At 50.0% G+C, this 24234-nt stretch overlaps 1 protein-coding gene across 4 annotated transcripts; it reads right to left on the reverse strand.

Moving 5' to 3' along the window:
• Window positions 1–444: 444 nt before the first annotated feature.
• MPHOSPH9 (M-phase phosphoprotein 9) lies at window positions 445–22816 on the reverse strand. Of its 4 annotated transcripts, none has more exons than XM_078611719.1 (23): window positions 22416–22816; window positions 19465–19708; window positions 17931–18020; window positions 15402–16144; window positions 14246–14927; window positions 13126–13243; window positions 12208–12296; window positions 11414–11509; window positions 10759–10854; window positions 10002–10390; window positions 9231–9377; window positions 8610–8697; window positions 7994–8209; window positions 7834–7881; window positions 7659–7723; window positions 7415–7522; window positions 6743–6913; window positions 5947–6179; window positions 4323–4431; window positions 3336–3439; window positions 2574–3106; window positions 2158–2226; window positions 445–1706 (listed from the first exon to the last, which is right to left on the reverse strand). In XM_078611719.1, the coding sequence occupies exons 1-23, from the start codon at window positions 22649–22651 to the stop codon at window positions 1605–1607; spliced, it is 4776 nt and encodes a 1591-aa protein (XP_078467845.1). In that variant the 5' UTR covers window positions 22652–22816; the 3' UTR covers window positions 445–1604. The 4 variants fall into 4 exon arrangements, with proteins under 4 accessions (XP_078467845.1, XP_078467844.1, XP_078467847.1 ...); XM_078611718.1 differs by having other exon boundaries at window positions 6743–6910; window positions 15402–16219; XM_078611721.1 differs by having other exon boundaries at window positions 15402–16219; window positions 22416–22755.
• Window positions 22817–24234: the final 1418 nt, after the last annotated feature.

A 24234-nucleotide genomic window follows, 5' to 3' on the forward strand; every position in this document is an offset into this window, starting at 1 on the left:
TATGCACCAAGGAGCCTGGTGCCTGGGCAGAATCTACATACTCTTAGGTTTTTTCGGTAAAGTCACGTAGGTAAAAATAAATAAGAAAAATTTATAACAGAATAATATAAATAATAATAGAAATAAAATAATAAATCACGACGTTTCAGGCGCAACACAAGCGTCCGTCATCAGGTGAGACAACCACAGCAAGAAACAAATGCCTGAAACGTCATGATTTATTATTTTATTTCTATTATTAACTTTTATTATTTATTTTTACCTACGTGACTTTACCGAAAAAACACCTAAGAGTATGAATCCTTGCAGTCACGAAAGCTTCAAATCCAGAATCTACATGGTGAGACGTGACGTGATTTCGCATTAGTTCAACTGCCGAACACTAAAATGGTTGGCAGGGGTTTCTGGTAACTGTTCATCGTGGCCATTGTACATAGAAAACTCTGGAGTACAAACCATTTATTGCAAAAAATGTTCAGTGCATTTAATCCACAGCACGCGTATCTAACCAAGACAACTGCACACAGGTTTTGCCGACCAGAACAGTCAGCGGCAAAGCATACAAGTGCTGCACAGCGCAACAATAGCCATGCTGAAGTTCTGTGAACAAATCGCCGCGATTCATATCCTACACTGTCGTGTGTGCTTTGTAACATTACAAGTTTGTGTGCATTGTAACATTACAAATTAATTTGGAAATGAGTGCATACTGGTGCATAAATAGCAATGGTCTATAAGGCAAGGCAGATGTCTGGTACTCGCTGGGTCGTATTCCATTAACACTTTATGTATTACAACTTTACAACACAGTGGCTTACAAGACTAAAGCACACCAAAGATAACTTGTTACACACGGCATCGTCATTACTGAAATTACTGGACATTTGACTGCTGTGCTACCCTGTACACATCTGAATGCCTGCTCATAGCCATTTCTTATTAGCATTGTAAATGGAATGTTAAGCAACGCCATAGAATGTAAAAAGTAAATAAATATTAACATAAATTAGCTTCATATAAAAATCCAAACTAGCTGCATCGTCATTGAGGTCTTAACAACGTTTGATTTTAATTGTTAGAGGTTGATAATCAATCCACTCCATATAATCACACCACAGACTACCTCTGCAAATATAAATACGACTGAAAACTCGCAAACTGCAACACAGCAAATGGTACAAAAGAGGCTGTTATTACATGAGTTGGCTGCAAAATATAAAACCCTGTACACCAGTGCTATTCAATAGCTAGACATTCTACACTTTCGAAGGCTTGTTCAGTGAGATAAGTGCCAGCGCGAGCAGTGGGGTAGCATAGTTGGCATTGGTGGCCTGGTGCAAGAAATTACATTTACCCTCTCCATACCCCAGCACCTGGGCTCATGTTGCTCATGTTGCTCATGGGCTCCAGTGTAGTTGCACCACCTGCAACACTCGATAGCTATACCACTGAGCGTGTGCCGCACTGGTAGAGACTGAACAGTTGCTGCAGTGATGGCGGTGGCACGGCTAGCATCTCCGTCTCACAAAGTGAGTTTTTACCACGTGGCGCTAGCGGGTACACGCGGTGCAGGAGATGGGACGTGGAGAGAAGTGGCGGTTCCGTCACGTGCTGTTGGAGGAGCGCAGCACGTGGAAGCGCTTCAGCGTCATGCGCACGGAGCCCAGCTCGCGGTTCACCTTCTCCAGCCGCTCCTCGAGCTCGTCCTGCATGCCAGCGCCAGTGGCACAAGCGCAATAACATCTCATGCGCAAACTATCAAGACGGCGTGGTATCCATCTCGTCATTTCTAATTAATACATGAACACAACAGCACCACTATGAGACCTCCTTTACCAGTGGCAAATATACTAATAGGTTTTTACCCTTTCAACTGGTACAAAAACTGACACCTTTATACAAGGGATCATGTTTGCAATAACCACAACGCAAGCAGTCAAAATGCAAACAAAAGAAACAACTCTGATAATGATAAGGACAGTGCATATCATTATCATTATCAGAGTTGTTTATTTTTGGTTGAATTTTGACTGCTTGTGTTGTGGTTATTGCAAACATGATCCCTTGTATAAAGGTGTCAGTTTTGTACCAGTTGAAAGGGTAAAAACCTATTACTACAACGGCACCACTTTGTACGAGTGCGTTTGGAAGCGGTACCTTGTCCATGCGGATCTGGCGAGTGACGCGTCCTCCAGAGGAAGGGATCCGGCTTAACGCCGACTCGATCTGCAAGGCACACGGAGGCTGAGCTGATGACCGAGGCAAGAGCGCACTGCTGCGTGCTACATAAACCTGGCTGTTATCGGGGGGTGAACACTTACTGGGGACAAGGAGCATATTACATCCAATAATTAACAGGTTAAAAATCATGCAGATGCAATGGTTGTTTAAACTTTTCCAACAAGCAAAATGGAAGCTTGCAGGCAGCTGGTTTGTGTCTTCCATCATAGGCAAACGTTGGTGCATAAACGCATCAACCTTTGCTGAAGTGTTAATAATCAAAAACAAGGTCAAACGGAAGATGGTAAAATCCTCGACGCACATCGTGTGTGGGGAGCACCAGTCCTCATCACCTGCTGCTTCTCCAGAGTCAGCTCGTCCAGCTGTTTCTCCAACCGCCCCAGAGTGCGCATGCGCTCCTGCACCGAAAACTCCGTCTCGTACGGCGCCGACAGAACCACCGGCTTCACCCCTGCCGTGGGGTAAGGCCTCGCTGGGCCCCCGCTCATGGCAGCCACCCCCTGTTTGCTCGGCCCGGCAGGGAGGTCCCTCCCCTGGTGGCCCTGCCCTTGGGCCTGGTCGCCGCTCGGCTTGGACGGACTTGGCGCAGACCCGGGGGTCCCCGCCTTCGTCTGAACCGCTTTCGATTGTCGGGAAGGCAGGATTCCCCCAGCCATTCCGGTGGAATGGGAGTTGGTCCGCGACGAGGAGGAAGTGGGCGGCTTGTGGGAGGAGGCCCCTCCGCCCTGCGCCAGCAGCGCGGCGGCACCGTCGCTCTCCCAGGCGGCGCGCGCCGTCACGGTCCCGGCTCGCACGGCGCAGAGCGCCGACTCGACACGCGGGGACAGACGCGCACCCTCACCGTCGCTCCACACCGGGCTCGTGGCTGCACAGACAGAGCGACTCCCTGGTGAAACGTACACACTGGCACCGGGCACACGACCGCGAATCACGAATATTCATCAACTTGCGAGGAGGTAGTGGTGAGGAGTACACAATTTACACCATCACAAGCCAGCCATCAGATCCGATGCTTTCAGGTTTACAATTAGCAGGGCTAATTAAGAGGCTGATGTTCGCATAAGCGGTATAAAAGTAGCAGGAGTAAATCTCACCAGTAGAAATGTTTTGCAGTGGGATGAACTGCAGCCGCTTACGGGGACTGGCCGTCGGAGTCGGTGGACAGGGCTGATCTACAGAGCTGAGTTGAATGTCAAACCTGCACATGCACACGAGGACGGGCACGTGGAATACACTCAACCCCACCGCCAATGCACGCCCCCGTGCCAACCCAGGTGCAAAGCAAAACGAGGATCCCTGCCGGAGATGCATCACAGCAGCACAAGCGTAGCCAGAGATGCACCACTTGGCTCAACGGTTTCTAAACAGATCCGAAGTCCAGTCACAGAGGGCAGACCTCCCAGCAGCCATTCTGGCACCGTTTGAAGTTCAGATTTTTGAACGTGCAGATTTACAGGGCCTTGATTTTCCATCTAAGCAATTAGAAAAAGCAATAAAGAATATGCATTGTGTTTTACAGTTTGTTGCCTTGCCTTTAGAAACTTTTAAACCAGCTTTGAAGGTTTAATTGAATTTTATATTATTGCCTGGCGCTCCCACGTTAAGAGCTCCCATTCTTCCATTTCTCACTGACCCCCCGCCACCACCCTCTTATTGGGCCCACGACTCACCCTATCCATGACAAACACATGACTTGAACTATTAGTCCGTGAAATCAATAATTTGTTTAAAGATTGTAATCAAATATTTTTCTGTGGTCACTTGCCCTTTAAAAATGGTGACCACCCGCACATCCTGCCTCTCGAAGGCAGGAATTCCCTGACACGCGACACCCATTATGTCACCAAGCCCCGCCGCCTATCACCTCCCGTCCAGCGGCATACGTGGGAACACAGGCGACTTTCCACAACTATTTCCGTGCTATCAAATTTAAAAAGTTATCAATCTGATAATCAGTAGCGAACAGTTCCTTAGATAATAAAATAGCCCACCTCAACACATAACGCACAAGCAGTGCTTCTATAGTTTTGGATTATTAATTACTCTGCCCCTTGGTTTCCGAAGCCCCCACGGCCATGTACCTGGTGGGCGTCCCCTCCTCCTTGCCGAGCAGACGGCTGAACCCCAGCGAGAGGTCCCTCATGGGACTGCCCCTTTTGGGTGACGGGAAGTTGGACAAGGCCTGCTTGGCTTCATATACAGCAGAGGGCAACACGGGGACATGGAAGAATGATGTTTGTTTAGACGGAGCCCAGCTTTTTAATAAGCAAGCTCTAAAAATACAAAGTATGTATGCTTAAACAAGTTATATCCAATTAATAACGTGGTATTCATTATTAATTGGTTATGTGATTGAAAATGGCCATGCTTCGAACAGACGAATTGTCTCTTTAACAGTTGCACAAACAAAATGAAAGGTTGTGTGGATGATGACGGCCACGTATGGGTGAAGAGGGCTCAAGACTGGGGTTCATAGGACACAGACCCCACACACAGCAAGCACTTACACTTACACCTCTTTTCCACTGACACATTCCGAGCCGAGCCTGCACGATAAGGGTGGTTTTTCCACTGGCTATTTGCTGCGCCGTGCTGATCCCAATCTGTTATAATATTATTCTCATTAGGAAATGTAAATCTGACTCCGGAACAAGCAGGGCCAGGGGTAGAGCTAACGACGCATTCCTTGCGTGTGACAGCAGCCAGTACAACTCGAACACAGCATCGCCGCGTCACCAACACGCATCTCGCCTCGTTCGTCGCGTGTAACGTCAGGGGATTTTGCAGTGGAAAAAAAAAATTAACCCGTAAAAACAAAGTTTTTCACTATAAATCCTTTATATGCGTGGCATCGGTTTTATTTTATTATTCATTTCTGTTTTTCTTGAGTAAGAGTTTCATTTTTATCACATTGGTATTTTAAATTAAATATGAAAAAAAAAAAATTCCTAAAAAGTGGAAAATTTTTTCACGAAAATAAATTGTCACGCACAACGAGTCTGTGTGCAAAATGTCAGCTCGATTGGATCACGGGAAGTGGGTTAAAAAACGTCTGAAAGATTTGCACGGTCGTAAGCGCACAAGCAAGCAAGCAAGTGAACTTAATATAAAGGATTTAATAACCTAGAGCGCCACCCCCCCAGCCAAACTGGGCTGCCTTGGCACACGGTTTTACAGTGGAAAAGAGGAATGAGAGGCACAGGGGAAGGAGGCATGCGGGGCTTCCCGGCCGGCATGCGGCGAGTGCCGCGGGGCCGCTCGGCGACGATGGAGGTTTGATGCGGCGGGCGTCGTGCGGGGCGTACTCGGCGACGGATGGTGCTGACGCCCGCTAGGCGGCACCGAAGAGGAGCGCCGGTTCGGGGGCGAGCCGAGCGGACGGCCTCTCCCCTCCTTACCGCCCCCCCTGGGCGGGTCCCGCTTGGCCAGGCTCCCCGCCACCCCCACTAGCCCGATTCCGTCTGCAAACACGTCACTCTACTCGCATTCACCCTTGCCTGGAGGACAACTCGTTACTCCACGCGCTTAGGCGATCTCAACGGCCACGCTCCGCACACAACCATTCCGAACTTCCCATTGACACAATAACCTCACATTAGCTCAAGCGTGAAAGATGTGCAAAAAACACTACGTACAAGACACAGTGACCGAATTAAACTCCACTCAAACCCACGGGCGTCACGGACAGATCGGCTGCTGGCGCACCTCCAATGCCCTGGATGTGCGAATGCTGGGGGGGGTGCGGATGCTGGGGGGGCCCCTCCCGGGACCCTGCGTCTTCCCCGTCATCGGTGCCGTTGCCCTTGTCCCTGTTGCCAGGGAACGGGCGTAGGAACGGCGGGATCGAGGCCTGAACTGCCACCGCGGCTGCCGCACCCGCAGGGCTGTCTGGGGACGTCTGGAGCCGGGTGTCATCCTTCTCCGGCGGGGAGTGCATTCTGGGATAACATCACCACAGCCAGTGAGGAGACAGCCCTGCCTCATACCACAGCAACTGAGCCATGCGATAACTCTCAGTGGGGAATGCTATCTGTAAAATACTCAGCCAACTTAAATGTGTAAGATTTGTTATTGCCAAAGCGGTAAGTAGCCTCTCACTGCCTGCGCTTTAGCATTGCTACAGTCCAAATGGGTGCTGTTCTTACAGCCGTTATCACTGTATTTGATCTTTCCCTGTAATCATCATCATCATCATCCGTGATTAATTCACTGCTGGATGAAGGCCTCCCCAGGCCGTCACCATCTCTTGTCATGGTTCTGTGATGCAACAATCCGCCTAGCTTCTAACCACAAGCATATACGTATGTATGTTAGCCACCCTTGCTAATTGGAGGTGCTAATCGGAGCAGATGTCATCGCAGTGGATGTCTGGTAAAGGGTTACGGTTGCAAGATTGCATGACGGTTGTAATCGTAAAGAAGCCAGGCCAATAGGCTCCCATTGAAGCATCTGTTACGATGATGATGATGGCGATGACCCGATGTGACCTTCATGCACTCACCTCTCAGACAGAGAGAATCCTGGGTGATCGCCGCCCAGCGGCGGCCCAGGGCCCGGTTCCCCAGTGAAGAGAGAGAAGTCACGACGAGACGTGAGCCAGCGGCGCCGGCTGCTGGGGGAGTCGCCGGCCGGAGGAGACACGCCGCTCTCCACCACGGCCGGGCTGCTGCTGCTGAAATAAGACGACAAAGCGACGTATGCACGGCGGCGAGCGTGGACATTCAAAATGTGCGTGGTTCAGAGGTGGCCGGGTGGCTCAGAGGTCAGAGCTCTTATACAGCACCACTGAGATCCAGAGTTCCAATCAAGGCTGCAGCTATCAGTAACTAAACCGGGTTCTCAAGAGGAGCGAGGTGATGTCCTCAGCCAGCCCACAAATAACGCATGCACAAAATGCTTTTAAAACTTGTTTCTAGTACTTAATTTTGGCCAAATCCCAGCTCTGGCAATTATAAATATCGGTTTGACTGTCATGCAATAAATATGACTCTTATATGGCAGAGTGGGTGGGAAAGTGCTGCTTCCTAATATCTCGATGCAATGTCACTTGAAGGGCTCTCAGAGGTAGCTCGGAAATATCTGCTTCTGTGCGAGAATGTCTTACAAATATATTGTATTAATACCTGTCATCACACTGCGAATGATCGTGCGTACTACCATTGAGCAGCGCTACCTGTAGTTGATGTGCAGCAGCGAGGAGATGCCGTCGCTGGAGCGTGCCTTGGTGGTCACGTGCTCGTGCTCAATTTGCTTTATCTGGGCCTCCAGGCGAGACTTCATCCTGGGCACAGGGCGAGGACGACACCAGCGGTTGGCCCAGCGCAGCGGGAGCTTTGGACAAATACCGCGAAGCCAGTAGTCGTAGTGTGAGGACACATGCTGGAGAATGACACGCCTCCACATGAATCCGAACCCACCTTTTCAGCTCCGAGATCTCATTGTTGGCATCAAAGAGCTTGTCCTCTGTGTTTCTAAGTGCCTCCTGCGTAGAATAAGATGGTGGCATCGATTAGAAAGCTGCTCTGAACAGTATCATTTATTTAGAGGCATACAAAGAGAAATCTACCGACAGTGCAAACGCACGTCACGTACCTTCACTCGCTCGTTCTCCTTTGCCAGCGACTCGTATTCTGCCAGCAGCTGCAAGAAGGAAATTGATTTAAATGTCGACGTTTACACATGATGAGAAGTGTCCACGCGCAACTCTGCATGAGGGGGGGGGGGCGCGTGGGTGGGGTAGGTGCGTGCGTACGTCCTGCAGCATCTTGTGCTCGCGCTGGATGCGCGCCTCCTTGTCGTCCGACAGTTTGTAGGCCGTCTCGAAGGCGTGCTCGACGTCGCGCAGCCGCGCCTGCAGTTTCAGCGTTGCCCCCTCCCTCTGGCGCACGTGCGCACGCGCCTCCTCCAGCCGCTGCTGCATGGCGCGCGCCGCCACCGCCGCCGTCTCGTAGCGCTCGCGCCACTCCGTCTGCCCGCGCCGCCACGCCGCCCCGTCAGGTTCGCGTTCGCGGCTTCGAGCGTGCGCCGCTCCGAGCACGGTGCTACGAAGAATTTTATTTCGGATCTCTCGCAGAACAGTGCGGACTTTCGTGTTGGAGAACGGCCCACGGAAGCGGATATCACGGAACAATATCTTGAGATCCCTCCAACTGACCTCGGGTCCACACAGCAGGGGTCGGCCCTTTTGCCACGAATAATTTAACACGAAACCTGATGCTCACCGTGCCTCTTCCAAATGTTTTCAGCAAGCACGGTGCATTTTACAATAAGTGGGACTGCACCACCCTCTCCAGAGCCAGTGGCACATTTCACAGGCTCTCATTCTAATGGTGACATCGTGGCGAGTGAGAATTGTGCGATCAACTCACCAGCTGAGCCTCAAGCTCCCGGTTTCTCAGTTCTAGGTCCCGGATTCGCTGATGCGTCACTTTGAGGGCTCTCTCCAGCTCATCGCACCTGTGATAGACAAAGCGGAAACAAATGTAATTAAAAATAAACACATCGAGTGAAAGACAGATGAACACCCTACTACAGCAGGTGCACTGCTGAACTTATGCTTAGCTCTTTCTGTTTTGTACAACACGACATATGCCAGTGGCAGTGTAGAAAACGATGGTTCGTTATCAAAACACATCATATTTTGTACGATTTTACCATACTGTGCTGAATGGGCCCCATCATGCTTTTTGTCGAGGGCTCTTGAACATAACATCAGGCAATCCGGCGACATTGTTCAACAGGCCATGCTTTGCTGATGAAAATAGTCCCTGGTTTACCAACTTAAATATTGACAGAAAACAAGGGCCTGGAAGGTCCATAAGGTCCATAAGGTCGACGACCCAAAACGTTATCCTAATTATTTTTTTACAGGCCTGTTATTAGCCTGTTATTAGTTTATACATACATTAAAATCAGCTGTGGTTTTATCATCCACGTCTTTCCCGCACAGCACGAGGCTCCACATGGGAGTGGAGAGTGGTGCTACTTGCCGCTGGCTGGCGCGCTGCGCCTCCCTGCGTGGCGAGCGCGGGCTGGACTTGCTCAGCTTCTCTGTGAGCGACGCGATCTCACCCTCGTAGTACGAGCGCAGGTCCGCCAGGTGCCGCGCGTGCTTCTCCCGCAGCTGCACGCGGAGCCTGGAGGGGAACACACGAGCACGGCCGTCAACAGACAAAGATTCGTCATGTGGCCTTTAACAGGCTGTTGGAGCAAGAGCTGTTAGCGAGCACTTGATACAGCAAATTTAGCTGTGACGGTCACACCTGATGACGGAGACTTGTGTTGCCTCCGAAACGTCGTGATTTTTTTTATTACTTTTATGAATTTAAATTTTATTATTTTTTTACCTACGTGACTTTACCGAAAAACCCTAAGAGTATGAATCCTTGCAGTCACGAAGGCTTCAAATTTATAATTAGCACCTATGAAGGCCGGCACGGTGGGGGCGTGGAAGGGCCAGCACCACACCGTGGCTGCCTGTAAACGCAGTGCTGATGTTTTACACGCTGCTCCAGATACTCAAGCAAGGCTTAACATAGGGGGAGCCCAGGATGAGTTCAGATATCAATTGCCACTCAGCTATCCAGCCACCTCCTAGGATGTGCATATCAAATGAAATGAATAAATAAATGCATTGCTACACAACTAGCAATAATCACCGTCACATGTACACCAGCCCCATGGACAACAAAAACACGTGGCAATCCCACGCACGATGATTCCACCAGCGGCTTCCTTTGAGCAGCTGCTGCGAGTCTCACCGCGAGAGCTGCACGGGGTCCTGCGGGCTCGGCGAGGTCTCCATGCTCCAGTCGCTCTCTGAGCAGGCGTAGCTCGACGTGTCGTCCCCCGTGTTGCCATCGGTGCGCTTGTCGCGCTTCTGGCTCGCCGCGGCGCGCCGCCCGCTCTTGTTGGGGGAGCCCCCGCTCGGCAGCGAGTGCGGTAGATTCTCACCACGCCTTGGAGACCCCGAGCAGCTCGGCGCGGCCTTCGCAGGCACATTGCGAGCGCAGGAATGCGTTTTGCGAGTCGCGCAGGCCACTTTGGGTGAAGCAGGTGCCTGGCTCCGTTTTCTGACATCAGCCTGGCCCTGGTAATTTGCGCTCGCCTGGGCGGCCTTGCCATGGGGAGAAGAGGTAGCACTCTGCTTCTGTATGAAACAAACATCTCATCGGTAAAGTCACGTAGAACCGGAAGAACCAAAGAGTATGGATCCTTGCAGTCACGAAAACTTCAAATCGAGAAAAAAAAAACATCTCATCGTTCCATTGGTTTGCAATCAATGCCCACAATAATATTTTACATAGCCCCGTTCACTTAACACGCCAATAACTGCGTATAGCACAGACTTTGAGCACGTAATTATCCAAAGCTTGTCAGCAATGAGTGCAAGTGATTTATCTTGAAGAAATTATTTGTATTTGATATAATCTCACCTGTAACCACTAGACAATAAATCAGTCCGTGTCGTTCACTAGTTCTGTGCAGGGCATGAGTCTGAGCAAACCTGTGACTGACCTGAGAGGCAGCGACAGCATCACTGGAGACAGCTGTGTTCTGCACGTGGAGCACGGGGGACAGAGGCGACTCGTCCAGCCAGAATCCAAGTCCAGCCTTAATTCACACGCACAGCCCAAGACAAAGGTCCCCTGTGTATCCAGAGAGACTGTCGAGGCAAGTGATGTTAGTGAGGGTTTATAAAGGCGAAATGATGCTTGAATTAAAGGTTTGGTCAGCATGACACCCTTTGTCTCCCCAGTGCTGATGTTCACACACCGTACCACATTCACATTTAAGGACAAGTAAATTGAGGAAAGGCTCAGGACAGGCTTTGACATTACTTGCTATTGATGTTAGCCATGACTGGGAATCAAACTCAAGTGAATGGGTTTTGAGTGCAATGCACAAACCACTGCTTCACACACATACACCAGTGCAACCTGCACAATAAGCACAGGGACACACCCTGAATAACCAGTTTATAATAATGTAATTTATTTGGGATGTTTGATCTCATTTGATGAGGGGCAACTATAACGGTGCTGCCACGGAACTGGCGGCACACGAGTCTGCTGAAGCTACGAGACGGCGCTTGGGCCACCTGCGAGAGGGCTTCCCCGTGAAGCTATCGGAACCGGCACCGACATACGCCGGTCGGCACAGGGCCGCCTACCTCGGGGCCAAATTGTCCAAAAGGCTCCGGGTGCCGACTGTCTAGCGAGCTGCTCCTCCGCTCCCTGTAGAGCTCACGCAGGGAGACGCCGGGTGGCTGCGGTTGGTCGAGCGGAAGAAGAAGAAGACAGAATACAGGAAGTGGTTGGAGGTGGAGAATGAAAATCAAGCTCCGAGGTGCTATGAGAGTAGTCAAAAGGGAATAGCTATTTTTATTTTGCCCATTTCATTTCGCACGCTCTGTTCACGGCAAGTCTCAAGCTGGAACAATGTCCATTTGGAACTCTCGGAAAGAAATGCACTAGCCGGTGTCAGACAGCAATCCATGGACGGTCAAGTTGTAGATCTACAATTAGTCATTGGTTACATGGCTGAGACCATCAACTCACTACCTTGAGAACCTGATTTAATCACAGGCAACAGAAACCTGTACTTGAATCCAGGATCTCAGCGGTACCGTCTAAGTGCTCTCACCCCTGAGACATCTGCCCACCTATGGGAAGAGCTTAGTTTAAAGTAGCAGACAGAAGCATGGGAATGTGTTGTGTGAGCTGTCACTGGAGCACTGGGCGAGAGAGCTGTCTCACGTTAATGTGACGTGTGTGAGCTGACATTTAGAAAGGAGAGCTTTCCCACGTGAACGTGACTTGTGCGAGCTGTAACATTAACGTGTCGCTTGTGAGCCGATATTGGAGAACTGCAGCAGCACTGGGCTAATGAGCTCTCGGATGTCAATAAAACTACCCCAGTGCCGTGTCTAACGTGCGGTTGCCCTACAGCTTTTCCAGTCGGAACCTGAATCTGTGACAGACGTCCGTGGAGCGGGGATCCGTTTCTCATCGTCTCTGCCCCGAAGGAGTGACTCTTGTGCCAAAGTGAGCAGTCTGAATCAGAAACACAGCACAAACCAACATCAGCCAACAAACGTCACCAAGTCCCATGAACAACACAAGCAGGTGGTGAGAATACAAGGCTACAGGTAAATCTATACCCAATGCACAGATGCCCATGAAATGCTGGCTGAGGAGCTGCCGCAGTTTGTTGTCATTCCCCCACACTTCCAATTAGCACGATTGGCTACGTATCGTACGAAAGAAGTTCAACATATATACAAACATTCCACCTGCAGTCCAGGCACGTGTGCCACACACCACAACACAGCTTTAACTCCCATTACTAATTTTGCTTCGGAGAAATCTTTCTTTTTCAATCAAGGTGCCAATCAAGAAGGTAACTTCATGCCATAATGAATGGACATAATACGAAACCGTGCGTTTTATAAATGCAATTGTATGTTTCCGAGAACCCTTTTGTGAAACCTCTTATTCCCACTAGGGGGCACTGCACTTCACACATACACTCCGTTCCAGTGAACTGTTTTCTGCATGGCAGTCCAAACGATATTTTAATTCTCAGAACGGAAATGTTGCCAAATGTGGTGAAAACACGAATTTTTCATGCAATTTTTGGTGACGTTAAAACCATCAACTCGCTACACTTGAGAACCAGGTTTAATCACTGGCGGCTGAAACCTAAAGTTCAAAACCTGGGTTAGAAAGCTTAGCCATGTCGGCTTAATGCTATGATCCCTCCGCCACCCAGCCACCTCAAGGCTCTACACAATTTTCACAAATGACCACCCAGACCACTCCATGCCACTCATAGCGTGGCTCGTACGACTAACGCGTGGGCGGGGACGTGCGTCTCTCTTACCGGACGCCTGGGACGCCCGGGACTCGGGCTCACTCTGTGAGAGCGAGTCAGGGCTGTCGGCCTTCGACGTGTCGGGGGTTCTGTACACCGGGGAGAGGGCCATCGATGCAAGCCAGGCCTGCAGAGCACAAAACATAAAAATCCCCATTTTTAGACAGACTGTTTGGGCAAGTGCTGTTTGCGAGCACCTATGAAGGCCGACACGGTACACGAGGGGATGGGTTTTTTTCCAGTGGCGAAGTTTGCACTGAATCGACCTAGGGGAAACCCAGCACCAGTTCAGATAATCGTCACCGGTGTTGGCTGTGAGCAGGAATCGAACTCGGGTTGCTGGATTCGAAGCACAGCACGCTAACCACTGCGCCACCACTCGTTGTGTTGCAGAGTACAAACACATGCGCACACAATCACACCGAGTGGTGCTGCAACACTGGCGCTTTGTTAAAGACATGCAGGCATAGTGTTATGGCATGCAGGCTTATTGTCTAAACGGAGTGCACGTCATCATGTTAATGACAATTATACAGCGCCGTAATTCGGGAAGCCATTCAACGTACGGCAATCACACGAGGTCACACACCAATTATATGCACAGTACTGCATTTGTAATTAATTATAAAACATGATGCTATCAATTAATTCTCGCTTAAAATCACGATGTCCAAATAAACATGGAATGTCACCACAAGATGCGAGACCCATGGTGAATATTAACAGATGTGGTGATTTACACCCCTCACCCCCGAACAATCCAATGGATCATCGCAATTCAGGGTTGTGATCTGACTCATTAATATTTTTTCATGCAGTGACTGTAATGGCCTCTAGTGGCTAACAGTCGAGAAAACTCATTACAAACAACATACGAATCGAATGCACGTGTCGTGAACTTAATAAACTAGATGCAATTTCACGAAAACTCAACACATACGTGATAAGAAAACTCAATGTGTCGAGTTGTTTTATTATGTTTGTGCACCACTGCCAATGCAGCATCACCAAATAATGTGTTATATTAAAGAATCAATTGGCGGATTGCTACACCCCAAGCGAACACTCCGGAGATGCAGTACGGGTGTGCCCATGTGCCGGCATGCTGCAAGCGTGCAGGTAAACCTACTGGCTGTGTTGCCGTTGTCATGTGCTCAGGCAAAGTGGCCGGCCTCAGGAATGCGCTGCGCTGCTGCAGAGGAGGAGGGACAATGGAAAGCACAGGCTGGCCGAGATGAGGGGGAACGGTGTGGCCCGCGTGGGCCCCACGGTCATGCTGCTCATCCGAAGCGAGGGCCCATTTGGATTGCGTGCCATGCTGTGGGGACTCGACCGCTCCCCGAGGTTGTGCGGCGCCGTGCGGGAAAGTGCCGGGGCCCGCCGCCAGGTGGACGTGTTGCTGCTGGAACGCCTCATCGGCCACCGAGCGAGCAGCATGCTGCGTCAGGCCGCCGTGTGCCGGGGCCCGATCGCCGTGCCGCTGGGCTGCGGCAGAACCGAGCGGCCCGGCGCGGCTCAGCGACGGGATCAGGGAGGCGGTGTGCTTAGCGTGGTGCTGTGGGGAAGCGATGGGACCCACGGGACGAGTGCCACGAGGAGTGAAATGAGCAACGTCGGAACCAGGCTCCGAATGCCGCGGTTGGTCAAGCGCGATCGACTGGGTGGCTTTGTCATGCCGGGAAGCCATTATGGGGCCTACAGGCCGGGGCCCTGCGTGGCCCGTGGGGCCGTCTGCCGATTCTGCTCCTGCCGGCGCATCCTTCTGCCACACCTGCCTCTGCTTCTGCCGCTCCACCCAAGACGTCAGGGGTCTAGATATGCATTTCATACATCGACACGAGAGACAAATTACTACATGCTTTTACCTTATATTATCTGTAAATATTACAAAAAATTCCAATATTAAAATGTATATTCTACATCAAACATGAGTGTTATTATGCAATGCTTTTTTAATCTTCCAGTTAACCATTGCAATAACCTTTATTTATTCAGGAAAGCCTCACTGAGTCTGAAGACTCTTTTAAGGAAGGTCCTGTACCGATGCGTATCCATTTCCTATTGAGTGTATGGCTTCATGTGGGAGACCACCAGAGTGCCCAGAGAAAACCCACACATACAGAGGGGTGACACTCAAATGTCATGACAGATGGATATCAAGTGTCTACTGCCATCTCCTGGTTACCTTGCCGCCCAAGACTCACAACATTTGGCAGTAACATCTAAGTACAGTATGTTATTCCTATACGACTGAATTCAAAATACCACATCTGTACATCACTCACCTTTCTGCTGTCGGAGAAGCGTTTCTGCTGTCATCGGCAGACTCGACCATAGCGGTGCTAGCCGGAGGTTTCAGCACTCGATAGGTCTGTCCCAGAGCCACTGTGCCTGCCAGGTGGCCTCTCTCCTGGTAAAGTTTTCCGGTCACACACACATCTGGGGCCACGGCACCCCTGTCCTCCTGAGACCCCATGTGACCAGAGAAGCCCTGCAAGTGTTCAATCTGCAGACCTTTCTGACTCTCGTCCGCACTTTGCTTCGCTCCATCTGCCGAGGTTTCCGCTGCAGACCCCGCGGTTTGTTCTTTCCTCGCCAGTCCGCCGAACGGTTCGCCATTTTTGTTGCCGACCGAGAACAAATTCTCACCCTCCGCGCAGATTCGCTGTGATGCAGCCAAGCTTCGTGGAGATTCTTGAACGTTCTCGAGATGCCGAGCCTCACCGAAGCTTCCGCTGTACGCCGTTGCTGACCCGTCGCTACTGCGATTGAATTCCGTATCGTCAGAGCCCTCGCCCTGTAGGGACTCGGCACCGAGGTGTTCGCGAGCGTTGCTACAAGCTGCCCCCCCATGTGCCGAGCCTTCCGCCGTCAGGGCCTGCCCGTGGAGGTGAGTGTGGAGCTCCCGATTGTCGGTGGTGGACCCGGCGGGGGCCTCCGACAGACCTCGCAGCGAAAGTGACTTCTCGCTCCGCGTGCTGCCCTTGCTCCGCTCGTCCTCCGACTCCGAGGTGGTGAGGTTCAACTCCTGGACAGAGGAGTGACTGGGGGTGATGTCAGGGCTCCTCTCGTGTATGCTGTTGACTATCTGGGTGTGCAGCATCTGAGCAAACAAAAAACAAACGGGGAAGCATTTATTTTTAATGCTTTGTACACAAGCAGCCCTTTCGTCAGTTTACTGCTGGATGAGGGCCTCCCCACACCGTGTGGGTCGTGGGGGTTATTGGACCATACTTTATCACGCTGTTCAGTGCGGGGGCTGGTGAAGGCGGAGAGCAGTAGACTTTGGCCCATAGTCTATTACAACAATGGATTTTGCCACAATGCCCTCTGCTGACAAAGTAGCCCCGCTCAGTGGTTACTCATGTTTTACGCACAGTGGTCGCTCATGAAAGCACTATGAAAGCTCAATCCTGCTTCATTGCCGAGATCTGGTGAGATCGAGTGCGTTTCGTGTGGTTTGGTCACAGGCAGTAATATTTTATCGTTAATTCTTGTTTAATGTTGATGTTGAGATCAAGTTTATGACGTGAGATGTTTCGAATTTTTTATGACAAATTTACTATATTGTTTCGTGGCCCAAGTCTTCGGTGAAAAAGAGATGTTTAGTATCTATGGGCTTCCACCTGGTGTATAAATAAAGCATGTAAGTAATGAATAGAACATTCGCTTTTAGTTCAGTGTCTTCAAAAGCGATGTGATAGTAATATGTCTGTTTAAAAGGTTAACTTTTTCCTAACCTTCACTGCAATGCATGGCACCGTTTAATGTGGCGGCAAGAAAATGTTCCCAGCTTAGAGGAGGACGTTTCACGAGGAAGTAGGAAGCGGTGCGCGATGGCGGCCAAGTACACCGTGTGCCTAACTAATTAAAAGCCCTATGAAAACTCGTTGATGCTCTGCATACATAAATTATGTTGAGCTCATGCAAGTTTCATGAGCACTCGGGATTATCAAGAGTGCATCCAAGCAGTGCGGGCAGCACACTGAGCATTCCGCGCCCATTCGTGAGCAGACTGGTCCCTCTCCACACAGAAAGGTCACCGGCCCTGAGCCCCACTTATCCCAGCAGCTGCCAGACATCAGCATTCACTTGTGAAAAACGGACAATCCACTCAGTGCCCTCTGTCCACTTACCCATTTCAAACGATCCCAAATTAACTGCCATTTACTGACTGGACAATGTGCGACGGTTACTGATCGACAGTATCCATGTAACTACATATCCATTCGTCAATTAAAATCAATTCTTACACTCACAAAACATCCACCAAATTGTGCGTGTGCGAATTAATTATTTACGGTTCGTATATGTTCTATGTAATGGGTTCAAGTGACCCCTGCAGTCACTAGAGGTGTGACATTCACCACAATGGTAAAAATCAAAGATCCGTGAATCGGATCATGATCCTAAGTCATAATTCATCGGGATGCGAGGGAACGAATCATTACATGCCTAATTGACAGCACACCAATAAGCATGTGTTCTCCAGTTGATCAATGCTCCAACACTCATTTACTCCGATCGACTCTCTATCAGAATGACCTTTCCCGCTCACCACACTGTGTTCAACCACCATCATGCAGAAAACTACATTTATGTTTTTCTTGCTCTCTCGCAATGCTTATCTGTGGCACCCCTGTCTATTTTTCCTCAAGTTCCCGTCACCTAGCTCGAAATCATCAATTTTTTTATTCAATTTAATCTGCTGCACTATCACCAGAGCTCCTTGCCGCTGGCCACGTTGGGTTGTGGGTCCACGGGGGCTGTGCTCAGTACAGTAACTGCGAGGTAACAAGAAACAACCAGCCGACCTGCAGGTGCTGCTTGTACTGGTGCTGCTGGGCTTCCATCTTCTCCTGGTGCTGTCGCTCCATCAGCTCAAACAGCTGCACCCACCGCTCCTGTCGCACGAGCAGCATCACACGGCCACAAGCAAAGCAGCGTGCACCACACCTCAACATAGATGGTGCCATACATGCACATTTATAACAACTCTGCTTATCTTCTTGGTTCTTTCGGTAAAGAACAGGTCAGTCGAGGAGACAGAGTCTGAATGAAATTTCAGACTCTGTCTCCTCGACAGACCTGTTCTCCACCTGAGGACGGCTACTTGCGTTGTGGCCGAAACGTCGTGAGAATTATTTGATTATGTTTTATTTTTATTATTTTATTATTTCCATTCTACGTGACTTTACCGAAAGAACCAAGAAGATGAATCCCTGCAGTCACGAAAGCTTTAAATCGAAACTCTGCTTATTATAAACCACGATGACAGCTAGCACGCAGGCATGTGATTGAAATGTTGGTGTTAGTAAGAAGCTCACATCCATTATTTGTGGTGGAAAGCGGCAAACCCAGGGATTGTTTATGAGGAAGCAAAGCGTGTACGGAGCTGCAGGGTCGGGCCTGTCAGGGCTCCGTTAGCCGTGGGCGATGTTAGCCGTGCCTCAAGCACACTTAGCAGACAGGATTCTATTTCATCATCTAGCTCAGCCCTAATGGAGCATCGGCGGTGCCATGATGCACCGGCCACACGCACACAGTGTACCCACCCTCCCAGCTCAAATGACTGTGGTGTATTAGCAACAAGGGGGAAAGAGATATTTCACCAATACCATTAATTATTAACCCATTTACAAGTTGCACTATCACTCATATTGCCCAAAATACACTATAAAATAATATAATTTAAATCCAACAGTATACATGACAGTGTTAATCGAAATTATTGTGCATTTATCCCATACGCTGTACATTTGTGTGTTTCATTAATTTTGGGCAAAATATGGTATTAACCTTTCCTGCCCTTTGGAAATGTCGACACGAACCACAAATGCTATACAATGTGTACAAAATATTCATCTCTCTGTAAACTGGTTATGGAAAACACAACCATTTTGTCATTTTAATTTTTTTGAGGAAGGGGTCGAGTGGATTACACAACTACATGAACATTTTATATTTAAAGCTTTCATGACTGCAGGGAATCATATTCCTGGTTCTTTCGGTAAAGTCACGTAGAAAGGGAAATAATAAAATAATAATAAAAATTTCATTTTTACATGAACATTATTCTGTCAGGCTTCTGGGTCACACAAAGGAGTCTACTGGACATTTGTAGCTCATCGGATTCCTCCAGTATAAATAAAGATTCTGAATCTGTCTCTATGAGCAGCCAGGGCATACATTCAGCCAGGTTAATGACCTGGAAAATATTTCCGCACCCGGAACACCATATCTAGTATCGCTCTCGCCGCCTTGGCTGACGATATAAGTCATGTGGCTAATCCGACCGGTGACGAGTAAACAATCGGTGGAAAATGAGGCTGTGCGAGTGAGCGGCACCTCTGGGATGGAGGTTTGCGCGTCAACCACCGGCCCGTCCCTGCTGGTGAGGATGTGGCCGAGCAGGGCGGAGAGGGAGGAGGCTGGACACCTCTCGCCGCCACTGCTACGTGACGAGCCGGAGCCACACGCCGCTTCCTCCTGCGACGCTCTTCCTGTGCACGTCCCGGCACCCGAAGTCGCTCCGTTCAACTCTGTCGGTGATCGTCCTTCTTCCAGATGGGCTCCTTCCGATTCTCCCCGTCTTGGCGAATGAAACAGTCAGGCAAATTCAGTCGACATCAATGCAAATTTGTGTAAAGCACCCACTGAACAATGCGACGCAGGGGTGTGGATGCAATGCACGGGAGTGAACGCAGGATCAGACTGAGTGATTTAAACCTCAATCCGCGAGATCGGCAGGGCTATTTGACGTCACTCGCAATGCTTGAACACCGGCGACAGACATCCGGGCTTTTACAAACCTCAAGTGGCCATTGCTGCTTCGATTGCCATTGGATAAATGAATTACATGAATGGCTCTAATAAATCATGTGACATGATTAAAGTTGTTCAATTGACAATACTATGTAATCCAGTACTACCATAGTATACTTGACGTCTTCAGAATTATCTATATATTTCCGATCTACAAATACTGTATTTAAAAAAAATAACTTTGTAAATGTGGGAAATAAATATCTCACCATTTACATATATCGGAGAATGGGTTACAAAACACTTACGTTATTGATGCACTGTTCCTTGGCTGCAGAAAATTGTAAAATGCAGAGCACCAGAGATTTACAGCCAATCTAATGCAGAAGGATCAATTGGTTTTGTTTGGGGAAGGGGTTTAGGGAAGATAGGTGCTGGCAGGCTGTAACTTGGTTATTGTTGTGTGTCACTTCGAAATCAGTTTAGAAAATGTAATTTTTTCTGCTAGTTTTTGGGTGTGGCTGCTCAAAGCTGCAGGATGTGTAATCGGTGCAGGGATATTTTTAAATCCCAGAACATTACGCCAGCTGCATCACTCTGTTTTAAGAAAAAAGAAGAGACACTGGTGCACGTGATTTTGCAGAGCCAAATGGCTATATGGGCCTCTTTCCAAGAACTGAAGCCGTTTTTTTTAACATTCTAATCACTGAGAGTCTACTGCTCTACTGCATGAGCAGTGAAAGTGCTTGGACCGTCTTTTGCACATTTCTACAGCGGATGCAATTGTCATTCTGTTCTCATCAACAATGACAGGGTTAGTCTGTTAATGAGAAATGTTCTGCAGTTGTTTAAATTGGGAAGCGTATTCACGGGTGTCCATGTGAGTTGCCTCTTTAACGTAAAAGAGAGATTCATGAAAAAATGGCTCTCGTGGTAACGCGTGAATGTGTCACAACGCATTTCACTCAATGCGATCCAACGGGTCCCTTTCCGCTGTGGCGCCTCGTGGTGGTGGCAAAAGCTCGCGAGTACAGGAGCTTCGATACCAACACCCTCCAATACTAAACACTGGTTACGTAACAATGCAGACTCATCAATCACAGACGATCCCTGCACTCACTATACAATGCCTTGAATCGTGAGCGTGATAATAGATTGCTGAATTAGAATTGTATTCTAAATGTACTTATAAGATATTTTAACGTTACACTTAGGCTAATGAAGCGAACACAATCATACAAAGGAGACAGACAATGTGAAACAATACGAATTAGATGGTGATAGAATATCAGAAATAAAATAAATTATTGGGTCAAATTACGACACCAAATCTCTGGGGGCATATGCATTACTTTACATACCTCGTAAAATGCCTAGAGCCAGTTCCAGAATTCACTCAGCATCACTCATTCGTACCCAGCTAGGAGGAAGCTATGGAAGCCCATGCACTGCTAATGAACAGCAATGCTTCCCCACCCACCACTCCTGTTCACAGGCAGCCCCCCCACTGGGTTGTGGCTTGGGAAGTCCCTCGTGTTCATATTAAAGAGGTCATCGTGGCCAATGCTGTTGATGCCACCACACGGTGGCTTCCTTTTGATTGATCCCACCAGCAATTACACAGTGGGCACCTGACGTCCTAGGTCTGCTCTTGCAGTCTCATCCCACATTTGAAATTTTCCACCCAAAAGGCAAAGTGATTTCCTGCTCAAATGGGCATTGAGGCGGTGCTACATCTCCAATTTACTGCCCTGAGCCAATGGTGGAAATTACACATTCCTATGGTGGGGTGCGAGTGTATCTATAGGACAACCACTGGAATGTTCACGGAGAGTTTAAAATATGGATGTATGCCCCCCAGTTTAACGTGGACTAGAATCGCCACTGGGTGAGAACTCATGGAGACAACACTCCAAGTGCCTCCCTTGCTATGAGCTGACTCCACAGGCCGGTTGCATAAATCACTTTTCGTGCTGTTTGTTTACCCCAGTCAGGCTTATACCAGTCAAGCATCCTTAACTTTGTGTAACCATGCGAGAGCACATTGAGACGGATCTCATCGTGGCACCAATATCCCACATGCTGCTCTAGAACGCATTCAGCATCATTTACATAAAACCAGATGAGAGCAAAATGAGATAATCCGAATAACAGCTGCAGAGGGATTCAGGTAGATCCAGTCAGTTAACATCCTTTCATTTATAGCCAGATGAGGACCCCATGAGACATGTCAAATCGTGTCTCAAAGGACCCCTGACAGTCCACCCCATCACCCACTGAACGTCCTCTATTAACAGCCCATCGAGGTAACCCTCGATTACGACTCAAAGGGCTCACAGGCACGCTCCAGAACACATGGTGTCTATGTATCACCAGGCGAGAGGACATTGAAGCCGAGTCTCATGCACCAAACACCAGGTGCCCTTCCCACTCGTGCCAAACACCTCCATTGTAACGTTGCAGTGAGAGAGAGAGAGCAGCCGGCACGCGAAGTGAGCGCGAGATTCACGGTGGCAGCAGAAAACGCGCAGCACCTGTGTATGTCCGTGCAGCAGCCGAGGTGGGCACCACCATCAGCACCATCAGCACCATCAGCAGTATCAGCACCATCAGCAGTATCAGCACCATCAGCACCATCATCAGCTGAGCGGCCTCGGTCTCCGTGTAGCCCCGGCGAGCTCCGCGATGGAGGCCCCTTCTCCTCCTGCTCCTGCTGCTGCTGCTGCTCTTTCTCGTCCTCCTCGGCCCCAGAGACGATTACCGCGTCCATGTTCGCCGGGGACAGGGCAATGGAGCTCAGGTTCCCTTCACAGCAGCAGCAGCAACAACAACAACAGCAGCAGCAACAACAGCAGCAGTAGCCGCAGCAACAACAGCAGCAGCAGAGGCCCCGGACGGCAGCGCAGCCGAGCAACGGCCTCCGTTCCCTGCCCGGGCAGCAGCGCCACCTCGTGGCCCGGAGTCGACGTCCCCCCCCCTCCTCCTCCCCCCCCCCCCCTCCTCCCCCCCCCTCCTCCTCCCCCCCCCCTCCTCCTCCCCCCCCTCCTCCTCCCCCCCCTCCTCCTCCCCCCCTCCTCCTCCCCCTCCCTCCTCCCCCCCCCTCCTCCCCCCCCCTCCTCCTCCCCCCCCTCCTCCTCCCCCCCCTCCTCCTCCCCCCCTCCTCCTCCCCCTCCCTCCTCCCCCCCCCTCCTCCCCCCCCCTCCTCCTCCCCCCCCTCCTCCTCCCCCCCCTCCTCCTCCCCCCCCTCCTCCTCCCCCCCTCCTCCTCCCCCCCCTCCTCCTCCCCCCCCTCCTCCTCCCCCTCTCCTCCCCCCCTCCTCCCCCCCTCCTCCTCCTCCCCCCTCCTCCTCCCCTCCTCCTCCTCCCCCCCTCCTCCTCCCCTCCTCCTCCTCCCCCCCTCCTCCTCCCCCCCCTCCTCCTCCCCTCCTCCTCCTCCCCCCCCTCCTCCTCCCCCCCCTCCTCCTCCCCTCCTCCTCCTCCCCCCCCTCCTCCTCCCCCCCTCCTCCTCCCCTCCTCTTCCTCCTCTCCTCCTCCTCCTCCCCTCCTCCTCCCCCTCCTCCCCCCCTCTTCCTCCCCTCCTCCTCCCCCCCACTCCTCCTCCCCCCCCTCCCCCCCCTCCCCCCCCCTCCTCCTCCCCCTCCTCCCCCTCCTCTTCCCTCTCGCTCCCGACTCTCCCGCCGAAAAAGCAGTCGCACAGGCGGGAAAGTTCTACATGCAGGAAAGAAGGGTCATTGCCCGAAACGTCGCCTGTTTTTTTTTGTTAAAAGCCACGCAGTGCTTCGATTTAAAGCTTTCGTGACTGCAAGGATTCCTACTCTTTGTTTTATTGGGTAAAGTCACGTAGGTAAAACAATTAATAAAATAAAATAAATGAAAACAACTAAATTAACTCACGACGTTTCGGAGGCAACACAAGCCTCCCTCATCAGGTGTAAACAGGCACATGCAAAATAACTTTAGCGAGAGTAATTTGTACCATTTAACACCTGATGAGGGAGGCTTGTGTTGCCACAGAAACGTCGTGAGTTAATTTAATTTTAAAAATTGTATTGTTTTAAATTATTATTATTTTATTATTTCCCTTCTACGTGACTTTATCGAAATAACCAAGATTATTAATCCCTGCAGTCATTAAAGCTTTAAATAAAATTTTTATTTAGTTGTTTTATTTTATTTTATTAATTGTTTTACCTACGTGACTTTACCGAAAAAGCCATAGAGTATGAGACGAGGTTGTTCGTTATCAAGTAAACGAGGTTTGTCCTGAGAGACAAGATGCTCACAAACACCAAGGAGGGTAATTGTTGTAATCCTATCTGACTGCTGATGAGAACAATGATTGTCGAAACCATTC

The sequence above is a fragment of the Lampetra planeri genome, chromosome 37, assembly GCF_965212315.1.
Source record: "Lampetra planeri chromosome 37, kcLamPlan1.2.h2, whole genome shotgun sequence".
NCBI lineage: Eukaryota > Metazoa > Chordata > Hyperoartia > Petromyzontiformes > Petromyzontidae > Lampetra > Lampetra planeri.